This window comes from Melanostigma gelatinosum (genome assembly GCF_949748355.1).
Source record: "Melanostigma gelatinosum genome assembly, chromosome: 21".
Taxonomy (NCBI): domain Eukaryota; kingdom Metazoa; phylum Chordata; class Actinopteri; order Perciformes; family Zoarcidae; genus Melanostigma; species Melanostigma gelatinosum.
This window is the reverse complement of record NC_136654.1, coordinates 5,652,490-5,666,995: the sequence shown is the minus strand read 5'-3', so window position 1 is coordinate 5,666,995 and position 14,506 is coordinate 5,652,490. Positions and strand designations below refer to the sequence as shown.

Sequence of the window (14,506 nt, the reverse complement as noted above, 5' to 3'; positions counted from 1 at the left end):
GCCAAAAACACAGTTAAGCAACAGTCTGCAAGAGAAGATGATTACATACTGAAAATGTTTTTCTTACGATGAAAGTTTTTATTTTTTTTGTTCCTTAGGCTGGTGCGTCACTGAAGCGCGTTATGAGTTTTGCCGTTATGAGTCATGCTCAGGCCTTTGTTGCAAAACAAGTCTTTGTTGAAACAATCAATTGAAATTAAAATGTTGCGTGGTGAATCTGCAGAAAGGTCAGCTGACCTGTTGACCCACACACATCTTTTGGAGTTTTCCAATCCAACAGTGTTTTATGGTCTTCACTGCTCCGAACAACCAGAATAACAAAGACGTCTTTAATTTTCATGAAAGTTTGCGCGCGCGTGCGTGGACACCGCGCCATTGTGCGCACGTTCTGACAGAGGAGGAAGTATATGGAAATGTGGGGAGACTAAAATTTCACAATCAGTTCGGTTCAGTTCGCCGGCTGTGCTTCAGTTCTCATGGATACAAACTACGACATGAGCTTACAGTGCAAACACACGCTATAGGCTGTTCATGTTCAGATGATAATTAAAGCCCTCCACCTGCGTGTTTTGATGGACCATAAATAGATGCTGGTGCTTTCATCTCACCCGCACGGCCCTGGTCGTGGTTACAGCCGGATATATGGCTGTGTGACAGCCACTAATTTGGTGCCCAAGCCATTCCCTCCGTCACCATCAATATCGCCATCATCATCTTCTTCTGGCTGCACCATCCTCATCCTCATTTGAGGGCATGTGCCACTAGTCTTCTAACAGTGGACGTTCGTTGTTTTCCATTCTTCATGGCAAGCATTTCACTTTTCATGACCCGTGGTGTGAGGCCGGAGCTCGCATCTTTCAGGGGTGATCAGAAATAGCAGCATCTGTCCGGCGCACACGGAGAAGAAAAGGTCATGTTGTTTTTGTGTCCACTCAACTTCTGACTCCATCACGTCTTCTTCTTCTTCTTCCAAGCGGTTATTGGGGGTGCCGTTGTTGTTTGTTGAGGTTGATATTTGCATTGTGTTGGCCACCAAAAAAAAAAGGGGGGGGGGGGCACAGAACGATATGTAGGCCACCAACATGACTTCTGTTACACGCCTAGAGCGCGCAGAGCAGCCTTGTTTTTCATAGCGTACAGATAAAAAGCTTGGCAACGCTTCATCTCGCATGCTTTTCTCTCTAATGCGGCTCTATTGTCTCGTGGGGTTGCGCCACCTTTTAGATAGCCGGGGCGTCTCCCTGGTGAACGGCCCTGTTTGGAAATTCGCATCATTAAAGGGCTATCAGAAATATCTGGGGGAGAATAGGGTGGCTGCCCTGCGTTGGAGGGCCTCCCGTGGAGACGGCTCTCCATTTGGACCTCATTTAAAAACCAGCCTCGCCAATGTGTTTCCCGTTGACTGTGAATTATGCCTTTTCTTTTTGCCTTCTTTTTGTGGTCCCATTTAGATGTTCAGAAGTTTATTCAATTAATGCTGGGGCTGCATGGGAGGATATGGCACCCACTTTAAACCACTTCAACCACTTTTTAATGTGCGGGGAAATAGCATATTCACCTTTTAGAGACTTAACTCCTCATGAGGGGAAGTTGCAGTGGGTTAGAGTTCACACTCACGAAAGCAACACTGGACTGATGCATGTCATGCTGCACAAAAATCTGGTTTTGTGCAGCATGAGAACTCAAAAGCATCGAAATAGACTCTACGTAACGCTTGTATGTCGTTTATTTAATTTGTTATTAAACTGACGCTGTGCATTTCTGTAGCTGGGTGAAACTGCTTCGGCTGGCCGGGCTGGACGGCTGTGAAGCGGCCGGGATGTGTGGCTCCTCGCCGCGAAGGAAGCCTCCCGGCACACACCGGTCTAGTGTGTGAAGGGAAGACGGGGGAGAAAAGAAGGGACGGTGGAAAGTGTCAGTCAGGAACGCTCCATTGCTCGAGGACAATCCACGCGCAGGACCGGTCCGTTTCAAGAGCAATCAGTCAATCCGCATTAATTACCCCCCCTTCCCCCCCCTCCACACACACATGCGCGCACACGCACACACACACGCCGTATAATGCAAGCTTTGGCACACGGACCAGAGAAGGCTGGTGTGTGTGTTGTGTTATGCTTTCTCTCTCTCTCTCTCTCTGCACACACGCACACACATCCACACACACACACACACACCCTACCCCCACCTTTTAAGTGAAAAATAACCAATAAAGATCAAGCTATAAAAGGCATTTCCTTGTCGCTAAATAAATTAAATGCAGATTTCTGTTTTAAGTGCCGGACCCCTTTTGTGAGCTGCGGAACAGGATGCTTTATTGTCCCTCTGTCATTAGTGCTGAGGGCAACAGTGTTGTGGGAGACAACGTGGACACGAAGACATTTCAAAAATGGAAAAACATATATGTAGTTGTAGGCTACTGTTTGCTGGCTTTGGGCTTCTATGGTGACCTGAGCCATTGGAGTGAAGAAGAGGGTTTTCCAAACTTAGTGTGATGGTTGAAAACACAAACGTAGGCCTATTTGTTGCACAGTTTTGGCACTGGCTTGTGGATTTGTAATATCACTGCAAACTTGTTGGTTCGGATTTTAAAGTAGGCCCTAATGGTCATATTTGGATCCAAACTGCCTGGCTGACTCCACGTGTGAGATACAGTCTATAATTATTTTTTCTTATTCGGGTCATATATAGCCTATATATATATATATATACCGCCTTAATTTGATGGACACCAGCACCACCTGAGTTTCACAACTCCACAAAGGTTATGTCATCTTAAAGGACACTAATGCATAAATGATAATTCACAGTGGTTGCTGGTTCCAGAGCACATTTGGGCAAATAAAATATCTACTTTGAATGTAGGAGTACGCAGCATATAGCTCGATTTTAGCTTTTTGTACACTGTGAGTGCGCGCGCGTGTGGACGTGTGTGTGCGTATATGTGTGGACACGTGGTGGCTGAAGCCCATTGGAGATCACAGGGCTTTGGAATGCAGGCTGCTATGTAAATAGGAAAAGAGGGTAACGATTATCTAATTACAGACGTAATAAATCTGCTCGCTTTGGCGCTATTTGATTTGAATTATATATATATATATATATATATATATATATATATATATATATATATATATATATATATATCACTTAATTCTACTGGATAGATGAAAGACTCGTTGTCCTCCATGCATACAATTTATAAGCTATCTGTGGGCTGCAGACCAGCTTGGGTCTCCTTTGTCCAGTGTGTGTTGTTGGGGGCTGGACCAAAGCATGAGCCGGTCTCTGTTTTAATGTAAAGAGACATCAGCTGGAACAAATGTACTTCATGAAGTGCATGTTCACTGTTGTCAGCGCCAGACAAGTTCAGCTAAAGCATGCACATGCAGCCACATGACTGAATATTTTATATGTATATAAAATAAAATAGACATTGAACCAATTTTTTGTTTTGAGGTACTATGTAGACGTGCTTTTTTTGTAACACACGTTTTCTCATCGGGGGAAAAATATTGATGCTAAATATTTCATATTTTTCACAATTGAATTATTTGATATATGTTTAATGTTAATTTACAGACGTCTTATTCTACTGCAAAACATATATATAATTTACTACTTTCCCCTTTTCAAGATCTACAAACGCCCAAATGTATTTATTTTGACTGACCTACCGTTTAAGCTGCTGCGTAAAAGCGGAAATGTCCACTTAATTATTGAACAGTTGGCAATAAAAAAGTTTCAGTCAATATTTCAGTCGCAGCAGCAACACGATAAGAGCCGAGTCCTGGCGATCCAATATCGTCACTTTTTTAACTTTTAGGTGAGAGCATCTTATGATTTGGTTTCTTACCAGACCTATCGCTCTCTCCCAAGCGCTTCCTTTGGCAACACAAACTTTTCTCCCTATCTTTGTAGAAAAGAAGAAGGAACTCTCTCGAAGCAGCTGGCTGTTTTACGGTTCTTCTTCGCGTTCTCGTCTCCATTTTCGAAACACAAAGTTGTTATTGCACCATTCCGCGTATCTAGCCTCTACGTTTAATACAACGTGTAATTTCCCCCCCTTTTAACCGTATTCCCTTTGATTTAGTCACTCTTGACTCTCCTTTTGCTCTGGGGCCAACGGGGTTCGCCGTGGGGGGCGCCTTGAAACCGCCCCTCCTTATCTCCTTTCATCGTTCTGCGCGGGGCCGCCTTGAAACCGCAGGGGCAGTAATTGCTTTTTTCAGGCAGCCCAGTGCGGACTGGCCAGCAGCCAATCAGAGCCTTGTTTACACTCGGTGATTGACAGAGTTCTGGCAACGTGCCAGCCAATCAGGAGCGTCGCAGGGCCGACGCTCCGAGTTTTAACCCTTTGCCTCCACGTAAAAACAGACCTGGACGAGAATATTAGCCGATAGCAGCTCATATATTTCGACATGGAAACACACAAGCCCATATCCTTCCACTTTTAATTGGCTAAATTAGTGAACCGTGCTCAAGGCTAACCCCGGGGACAGTAATACGTTCAAATTACGCAGTGATTCAATTTGCCTCTCTGTGCGCGTGTGTGACAGAGAAAGGTAAACAGACATACAGACATAAAATAAATGAAAATAAAGCATCTTCAGTCCCCCTTTTTCTACAATCTGCGTTCACGTGCCCTTTGCTGTTTTCTACTAAATCACACGTATTTAAATACATGACATATTGATGGATAAAGTGAGCTTACACAAAAGAAATGCACGTTCATTGTCAGAGTATAACCTGCACTGCAGAGCTAAGATTTAAGGACGAAGCAGACTTACATTTGAAAACAATCCTCCCAGTATCCCAGTGGACACATTTTCTACATCAAACTTACACTTAACTTTACGCCTTAAAGGGTCCTAAACTTCTCTTATCTTGTGGTTGTGCGAAATGTCTTGCTTTGCGAGCCAACACGTTCAATAAATCAGAGACAGATTCTGCAAATGAGGATTTATTTAGCAAAACGCACGCGGTGGGGCGAATGAAAAAGCGCATTTCCCTCAAGGAGCGTCAATAAAACTATCACATCATCGCTGTCACATAGCGGAAAAAAAACAACGATATACACACTCGGAGCACATGCCGCATTTGAACTGAACTGCAGTGGGATCACACAGAATAGGCTAGATGCTGTTTGCTCTCCACCAGTGATCAGAAAGTGCAGGCAGCGCTGCGCGGCTCCGGCTCCGGCTCCTCTCCGCACACTGAACAGCGCCGAGCGGTGCCGCCTGTCTCATCGCATTTGCTTGTGCACGCAGTGCGCCGAGGGCTGCAAATCAAACGCCCGCCGTTTTGCTCCGCGGCTCCGGCGGCTTCCTCATTGGCTCGGAGCAGGCAGCCAATAGGAGCGTGTGTTTACCGTCGAAGGGGGGGGGGGGGGGGGGGGGCAGGGGAATGCGAGTGTAGGAAAGGGTAGGGTGGGGCGGGGGGGGGCGCGGGTGGTGGGGCGCCTCACGGGCACGCTTTCACATTGTCGTTCTCAAACCAATAGGCCTGCGCGTTCACCCCTCCCCGCTCACACGCACACCCCTCCATCCTCCCCCCTCCCCCTCCTCCCCCCTCCCCCTCCTCCTCCTCCTCCTCCTCCTCCCGGCGTGTCTGAATCTCCGGCTGCATGAACGAGCCTCGATTCACTACAAGCCTGAACTTCTACGATGCGTCTCTCCCATACCTCAACTGACTGCACACCACAGTCTGCAGCAGCATAGGATGTAATCAATCCCACATGTTTCATCTCTGCGACTCGGGGATTTTCACTTTGAATATTTTTGTACTTTTTCTTTCATTTTAACCGACTCTGCCACGCAAATGGATGTAACTTACCAGTGAGTAGCAAATTATTTTTTCCCATCCGTGTTTTATAATCTTTGCCGATTGTGCTGAATGTAAATTTCAGTTCAAGTGCTGCGTGCAAAAGTATGATCTGAATGTACCGTAATATTTAAATAGACCAAAACACTATTATTCACTGTCATGCCATTAAGGGAAGTAAAGGGTAAAATGCAAGCTGATACGACTCTTTACAGAATAATCATTTAAAGACATCGCTCAATCAGTAATTATCATATTTGTATTAAAGCGACACATCTCACGTTTGTCCGGTATTTTGAAGGATTTATTTTCAGACCACTCCTGTCCAGTCTGGAGCTGTGGGCGATATGTGTGTCACTTTTTTTTGGATTTGACCTCTCTTCACAGCCAAATTACTATTGCGTTTCTGATTCATTCAGAGGGCCATTCAAAGCCGCTCGCTTTTCAGCTCGCCTCCTCGCGCCCGTAGTTTTATAGATTCTAAATTGTAGATTATTCTTTGTTCGTTTCCTTTTGTGCGAGTGTGTGTTTGAGAGAGAGGGAGACAGTTCAGTTTTATTGCAAACTGCAGAGCCCCCCCCCCCCCCTCTCACCCCGACCCCCCCATCGGTATGAAGGCTGTCCAGACGCCGGTCTGTCTTCGGCTCGGCCGGGCTTGTCTCTCCAGTTTAGCCGGCCTCTGAATATCCGGATTTAGTGTCTCGGGTATGCTTTGTGACTTCACTTTATTGCAAAATTGTTGAAGGCAATGAGTTGGGCCCTGAACCTGAGCCACTAATTCCTTTTTATATTTTGTCCAAAGGTCCACACATTTATGATTCAGTGGATTTCTGTTCGAATGGCACAAAACGCACATTTTAGGTTTTGATACCTGGATTGCATGATATCTGAAAAATACAATTCTTTGTGGATTTGCTGGCTTTAGTGCTGAGTTCATGGAATGTCGATTTGACCAGCATTGGCTACTTTTGTCTGGGGGATTTTCGTCTGCTGATAGTTTGTCCCCTTTCAGGGCAGTGGTGGTTGAGGTGTGTGTGTGTGTGTGTGTGTGTGTGTGTTTGGGAAGTGCGTGTGTGTGTGTGTGTTTGGGAGGCGTGTATGGGGTTTGGGGGAGTCTGTGTGAAGTGGAAGGAAGTCTGAACGCCTTCCACGTAGACACGCACACACACACACACACACACACACACACACACACACACACACTACAGACGATCCAAATGATCACCCCCCCCCCCCCCCCCCCACCCAAACTGTTACGCGCGATCTGCTCACGTCGTTTTGTTTGCGTGGCGAGCGATAACAGTGGATTTAGATCCAGGTTGTTAAATGTAGCCTGAGTGGCTCTCTGTTGACGTGGAATGTAAACACCGAGGACGTGTGTTTACGGCCTGAAAATGTAAAAATGTATAGACAAATGTCAGGCGAGAGTGGTTTATGATTGATGTCCCGGAGAGAAGGGCCATTGTTTCTCACAGCCTAGGGGACAGGAGAGAGTCCATTTTGCCTTCCCAGTGCGCTTGCAGTATAGTCTGCGTTTCTCTCCTGGTTCACCCTCATTTTCCCTCTTGCTGTCGACTAGATGTGGTCAAAAACGATAACGTGGTGCTCACTGACAAAAGGGAAATTAAATTATTTAAATGCACTCGCAGTTTAGGGCAGATATTCATATGGGAAGCATTTAGATATGCGCATGCATTGGATATTTTGGAGTGTTTGGACGAACACACACACACACACACACACACATACATACATACACATTCATTCTGTCAGAGCTGATGAACTTTGGAGACCCCCCCCCCCCTCCGCAAAAAAAAGAAAAACACAATTCCTGAAAGTTGGGAGTCCTTGAGCAGCTTGTCTGTGAGATAGTGTGTGTGTGTGTGTGTGTGTGTGTGTGCGCGTAAAAGAGACTTGAACATCCGAGCTCATGCAGTCTGTGCACTTCACAAGCCCCTAGTCCACCAGAGCATTTGATATTTTCTTTGTTCCTTTATCGTTGATTCCTGGGAGGTGCTATCAGCATCTACAGAGCGCTAGATGGACGTGCCATGCATTGCGAAGCCTAACAAATGGATTGCTGAGGTGTGTTTGGTGAACGCAGGCGCCCAGCTCTCACTCTCTGAGCGTCACATGGAGCCCTATTTAAGTAAATGACCTATAGGCTATAAGGCATACATATAAAGTCGATGATGTCCTAGTCTATTTCACTGTTTATTGCGTCGCTCTTTCGCACCGGAGCATAAAGGTGATTTGATTTGTGTTTGTGATTACAGTGTAGCCTACAGTATACTGTATACGTAGCGGAGATGCATGGCGCTTGCCATTGCCAGGAGGAGAAGGGCCACTGCTGCTGACCCTGCAGGAGTTGACAGAAATAGCTGCTTCATCACCGTTTTCATTAATAAGCAACACCATAAATAAGAATCTAGGTCACAACCGTGCCAACTATTTAGAAAAAAAGCCAAACATCAAAGGGGAAACAAGTTTGGTCAATCCATAAAAAACAAGGATCAGTAAAGTCAGATTTAATTCTGAAAAGCTGTAAACCCGCATTGATCCAAGGCTGGCATGTGTGTGTCTACTGGATCTTATACAAAACCCACGTTTTATTGCTTTAAAACAACATATAGAATATCATGTCCTCTCAAGTGCTCGTCAAATGAGTGCACAATGGATCAGATTTTATGACAACCGAATGAGGAAAGAAATCAAACAAATTTACATCAACAACAACCATTAATCAAAGCAGAAACGTGTGCGTTTCGTTCGGCTTTCTTTTTTTTTTTTGGGGGGGGGGGCGCTATGGGAACACTGAGGTCGGGGAATAGATATTAGTCGCCATCATTTTGGGTTTGTGCGTTTCGTATTCGTGGGCATATTGTGCAAAATGGTTTTCTTCATATTTGAGTGCGAGATCCCCCGAGGTCCAGCTTGTTTATGGCCTAGTCCTTGTTCAGTCTAAAGACCTAACAACTCGTCCTTCATCGAGAGAGCCTTTTTTTTCTTTTCTGTTTTTTTTTTTTTTACGGCTGTGAACTCTTGTACTGTATATGCACCATTTGTTGTACCTGAGCCAAATCTCCCCCTTTCCCTTCCATTCTTTTCGCCGATAAAGAAAGCTCCCGTGTGCGTTATTTGCATCGTGTTTGGTCACAGGATGAGGGGGGGGGGGGGGGGGGGGGAGCAAAGACTCCAACGATGAGGTGCAGGCTAAATCCACATAAACTCAGCTCAACCACGCTTTTTTTTTATCTGCAGAACACACTTCACTCCACCTTCCCGGGCTGCATATAAATCTTCGTTAAATGAAACGTGGAGGACAAGCACCAAACGAGTGAGAACGACGTGTAAATGGGCTCGTTTTTGTGAAATTTGAATCGCTTTTTTGTGTGTGTAAATGCTGGTTTGTTTGTCTAAACATGAACAGCGACTGTCTCTCAGCTCAGCCTTTCATCAGCATTACATCCCGGTCGGCTCATTATTGTCAGCGCTTTGACGTGTCTCCTGCTCTCCCTTTTGTAGGACATGACGGGGACTCAGTTTCCACCCTGCAAAGCCAAAACTCCGCTCAATGCGAGGGGAGCCCGAAGTTCATAAAAGGGATTATTCGCATCTGGGTGCCTGAGACCTTCGGTGCCTCCGGATTTTACTTCGGATTTGGATTTATCGCTTCTCAACGGGATGGAAAGCCGAGATTTCGCTCCTCCGCACCACCTCCTGACGGAGCGGGGCGCGTTGGTTCACAGCGCCGCGTCTCGGTTGGCGCCAGCGGCCACGGCTCCGTGCAGCACCCCGCTCACTTCCAGCCTGGGAAATACTACTCGTCCCACCTCTCCATGGGTCCGCACTCAGGTCAGTTTTGAATGGAGCTTTTTTTGTGTGTGTTTAAATGGACAAGTGTGGGTTTAAAAAATATATATAATTGTCTCTCTTTTGTCTGAAGCATATATGCTCTGCATATTTCAAACTTGGGAAACCTGAAAGCTCGTTGGACGAGCTCTTTTACTGTGGAAGGAAATTGCTCAGATTGTGCGCTATTAGAAATTAATGGAACAAATGCGCAGACATCATCAAGAGTTTTATTTTTTATTTTATTTAATAAACAGTTTATGACATAGCTGCTTTCTGTATCAATTCAGTGTTTCAGCCTCGCGTAAAAACAAAACATGCAACACGGTGGGATATTTCCCTTTTAAAGAAACTTGGCGAATCAGATCAACTTTAAATTGACTGCATACCTCCCTTAAAACCTCTCGTGATTTTACAAACATTATAGGATTATTCGTCTTTATCACACATGGATTATTAGGCGTTTTCAGTAGCATAATCTTGTCATAGATTTATATGGTTTCATCAATTAGTAAAGTACTAATCATTGCCATTTGAAGTAATTAATTAGAATTGGTAATTCCACTGCTTATATTTCCAATTAAACAATAAATTAAAGCTATAGCTGACTGCAGTTTCTGTGCAACGTTTCCTCCTTCACGCGTGGTCGTGTGGCTCCACGGAGCCTGGTGGGTTGGTGCTGGAGGGTCCGGGGTCACATGCTGGTTTGTACTGGTCACAAACTGGGGGTCGCGATGGTGGAAGGGAGGCTCTGCTAGAGGTGCGGGTAATACCAGAAAATCCGGTTTCTATATTGAGCGGGGACGTGACGGGGTGCGAATGGGTTGACAGTGCATGCATTAGATTTAACAAGTAGCTTTGGTATCCTGTCTCAATAGGGGTGAGGGGGGCGGGGGTTGTACGTGGGTGTGTGCGTGTGTGTGTGTGTGTGGAGAGAGAGAAAGAAAGACTGCTCGAAATCATACAGTGTCTGTCAACTGGACTAACTGGATGAATGTAAACGTGCTCGATGAGAAATCTCATTAATTATCATTTATCAAATGCTTTAAATAGACGTTGAGACTCGGGCCTATGAATCAATGGTGTCGTAGGATCCACACATCCTATGTCTCCGCTCATTTGCATATTCATTCGTTTTACACAACAGCAACAAAAAAAAACGAGGCAGACGTCCAGTGCGGGATTTTAACTTTTTTAAATTATTATTATTGTTCATTTCTACATTTCCAGTCAAACACATTCAGCTGTTTGCAGGAATCTAACTAAACCAGTTTGACATTCGGTGTCTTTGAGGTCCTGGTTCTGGTGTTGGCTTCTTCAAATGGAGGAAGCCCGATCAAAAGTAATAATATTATTATCAGCTGGTGTTGTCTTCAGAAATGTTCTTACACTCTTCATGACTCCAAACGCATAACAACATATGTTTTTACTTAACTGTATTGTGTATGCAGCCTGTGTATACGCTTTAACGTCGTACAATCAATTTACACTGTAGGACTACCAGTACAATATTTACACTTGTAATTATTCATAATTTAGGATTCTTTTGAAATACATTTTAAAATGCAACATATTTAATCGTCTATATGTTTAACAAATGTGTTATTGTAAATGTAATGTCGACTAAATGTATTATACATTACTCTGCAATACTTGTATGTATTGTGGTATGACACACGTTCAATTATTTACAGTTCTACACCATTAAAATATATTTCACAACAATTATATTAATTTTGTAATAACAGAATATTTTATATATTTAATGAGACATTTAGCTGCATGTCTCCTCAAAATTTGACTGAAGTGATTTTACCCAAAATATGGCCATATCATATTTAAACCTCTGACTGATGGTGAGGTTGTTTTAACAAACACACATCCAACTTGCATAACAATTTCAACCGATTACACTCCCCTTTGACTGATATCGCTACCCGCTGACACACATTATGGTCCAATTTAAAGATGATTCTGTAAAGTTGAAAGGAAAAAAAAGCGTAGTAATGCAGGGTGATAATGCTATTGAAATATATTCAAGAGGGCCTCTCACTGGGTCTCAAGGTGCATGACACTGTATTGAGATTCCAGATATCCAGACTCTCCATGCATGTCCCTGATGGGGTTTTTGACTGACATGATGGGCATAGAGGATTGTTGTTTTGGGATGGGGGTTGGGGTACGTATGTGTGTGTGTGTGTGTATGCTGGGAGGTTAGGATGGGGTTACCTTTGTGCTTGCCCCCCTTAGAGATTCAGAAAGCTGTATGCCTGGCCCTAGGCCTCGGCACAGGGGGTAGATATGATGTGGGGTTGGCCATACCGGGGCAGGAGGGGGGTTACGATGGGGGGTTTGTTTCAGATCTTTGGAAAGAGACACAGACACATTTTTTTTTTTACTGTCTCACAGGACCAAACCGGGTGTATCACTTACAGTAATTCAAAGTATGAAGAAAAAAAACCCCTTCTCATTCCCCCCGTTTCTTCATATCCCGGAAAACCTGCAATCCATCAATTTGCCGAAGCCTCTTATTTAGATCAGCATGGTGTCTGCTTGAATATGGTCGCGCTTGACAAGGTGATGGAATGACAGCCGCATACCAACGCCATAAGATTCAGCCCACATTTGATAAAACCCCGCAATGACATGACACAGGCGTTTAGATTACTGATAGGAGCGGTGGGAAAGCCTTTGTCTCTCTTTCCCCTCCCTGTTTCACTGCTTTGCTTTCATTCCAGTCTCCCTCTCTTTCTTCCCCTTTTCTGTGATGTTAGCCCCTGGGCAGTAGTTGTGCAAGTGTGTGTGTGTGATTAAGGTTAGGCTTAGCCTGCAGTAGCACAGGTGTGCAGTATTATGGAGGGCGTGGCACAGCTTGTCATTGAACAGGTGTGTTACTTCCCAGACAGCAGACGGTTTTTGTTTACATGACTGTGTGTGCGTGTGTGTGTATATGTGTGTGTTTGAGCGAGTGTGCGTGTGTGACCTAGTAATATAGACAGAAAGAACGCCCATTCACGCATGCACAGCTGTACACACACATACACACAGGGTTTCTATCTTAATCTGCTTGTGCTTTGAAAAAGTAATAAACCATAATCAGTGTTTTTTTTTGGTTGGACTAGATAACCTCGCTGCAGCGTCTTTCTGTCTTTTCCTCAATCTTTCCCATTTGACGTTTTTTTTCTTCTTCTTTTCTCTCTCTCCTTTCTCTCATTCTTCCCGTTCAGTCTTGTTAGCGAAGCGCAAGATCCTGCAGCTAAATCCTGCAAATCTTTGCTGTAAATGTGCGTAGCGGTGTGTGTGTGTGTGTGTGTGTGTGTGTGTCAGACATGCGGCCGCCCTGTCCATTCATCATAATGCTGTCAGTTTCTCGGCTTTGGCTTTGATCTTCACGGCAGCGCAGATGAGACACGCCCCTTCACCCTCCTACCTGCACACACCTTCCCACACAAACAACTTGCATGACGTCGAGAGAAAATATGATGTGTGTGTGTGGTGTGTGTGTGTGTGTGTGTACATGGGTTTGTAAATTTCTGTGTGTTTACATGCTTGTACGATTAGAGACACAGAGGTCTGAAGTACAAATATCTGTGTGTGTTTGTGTGTGTGTGTGTAGAGTACTGATTATGTCAGAAAGAAAGAACTGGGTGAAAAGAGACTATATGAGCATGTAAATGATAGATAGATGGATGGATGGAGCAGACGAAGAGAGGGAGGAGGCGTAGTGGGAGTCGAGAGGCTGAATGTTTCCACCTGGTTGGTAATCCAGTCAGATTACCACTGCCTGACGGCTCCCACTGGCCGCCGTCCCCGACTCCTCAGCCTGCCGCCTCCGCTGCCTCTCAAGAGTGAAAGCTAGCGAGAGAGAGAGGTGTGTATGTGTGTGTGCGTGTGTGTGTGGTGTGTGTGTGTGTGTGGGATGAGTCAGCAGCAGTGGATGAGCCTCAGACAGACCTAACCCCCCCCCCCCCACACACACACACACACACACACCTCACCAGTGCTACCCAGGGTACAAGGGGCACATCCCGGGTGCAGCGTGCAAGACGACCCCCTGTGTGCAGGAGACAGCTGGTGGAGGCCGCAGCCAGCCGAGCTGCGATTGGACGCAGCGAGGAAGGAGCAGAGTGTAAACTGTCAATTCAGTTCAACTCAGAAAAAAAACACACACGCATTGGCTTCACATTAAATCTAAATTGACATTTGCGTCAATATTGCACAAGCGCAATACTGGGTTAATTTACCTTGTACCCATGGGTTGAAAACCATGGTTGTTTTGACCCAAACCAAAATGTGGTTTCGCGTCTCTTTTTAAACTTACTGTTTGTTACCGATTGTCAATAATATGTCTGTCCTTTAAATGCCACATGCACATTTGTGACAGTTTTAAGGTCAAGCTCCAAATAACCATATTTTAACAGTGATGTGAAACACAACACTCACGTCACACAAATTCTATAAAAATCACATTTTTCATGCAGCAACCTCAAAACACTGGAAAGCTAATTTCCCACCCACATTAGTGCACTTATCGCAACTTAAAATAAAATATGCAAAAAGGGCCAAAGAAAAATCTGTTAAATGAGTCTGTTTGAAATGTGTTGACGCATTAAAGGCATTAAGTCATTAAGTGAAGTCAGTAAAGTCATTAAAGGCATTTACATTACAAATTACACTCTTGTGCATGCTTTGATATTTCAAGCAAACCAAAGCACATCATTTAAATATATTCCTGAATCTAGTTTTGTCGAATCAAATTGACCCGGAGCAACGGTGACCAAGACTTGAGCCGTCAAAAAGGTCACATCTCAACAACGGGGGGAGAGAGAGAGAG

General features: G+C 44.7%; 1 protein-coding gene across 1 annotated transcript in view; it reads left to right on the top strand.

Moving 5' to 3' along the window:
- Positions 1 to 8,710: 8,710 nt before the first annotated feature.
- Positions 8,711 to 14,506, top strand: part of bahcc1b (BAH domain and coiled-coil containing 1b) — a gene marked incomplete at its 5' end in the record, with an annotated part of 46,800 nt that continues 41,004 nt past the window's right edge. The window contains 2 exons of the mRNA XM_079293979.1: positions 8,711 to 8,747; positions 9,346 to 9,675. Coding sequence (XP_079150105.1) covers positions 8,711 to 8,747; positions 9,346 to 9,675 — 367 coding nt within the window. The remainder of the gene's footprint in view (positions 8,748 to 9,345; positions 9,676 to 14,506) is intronic.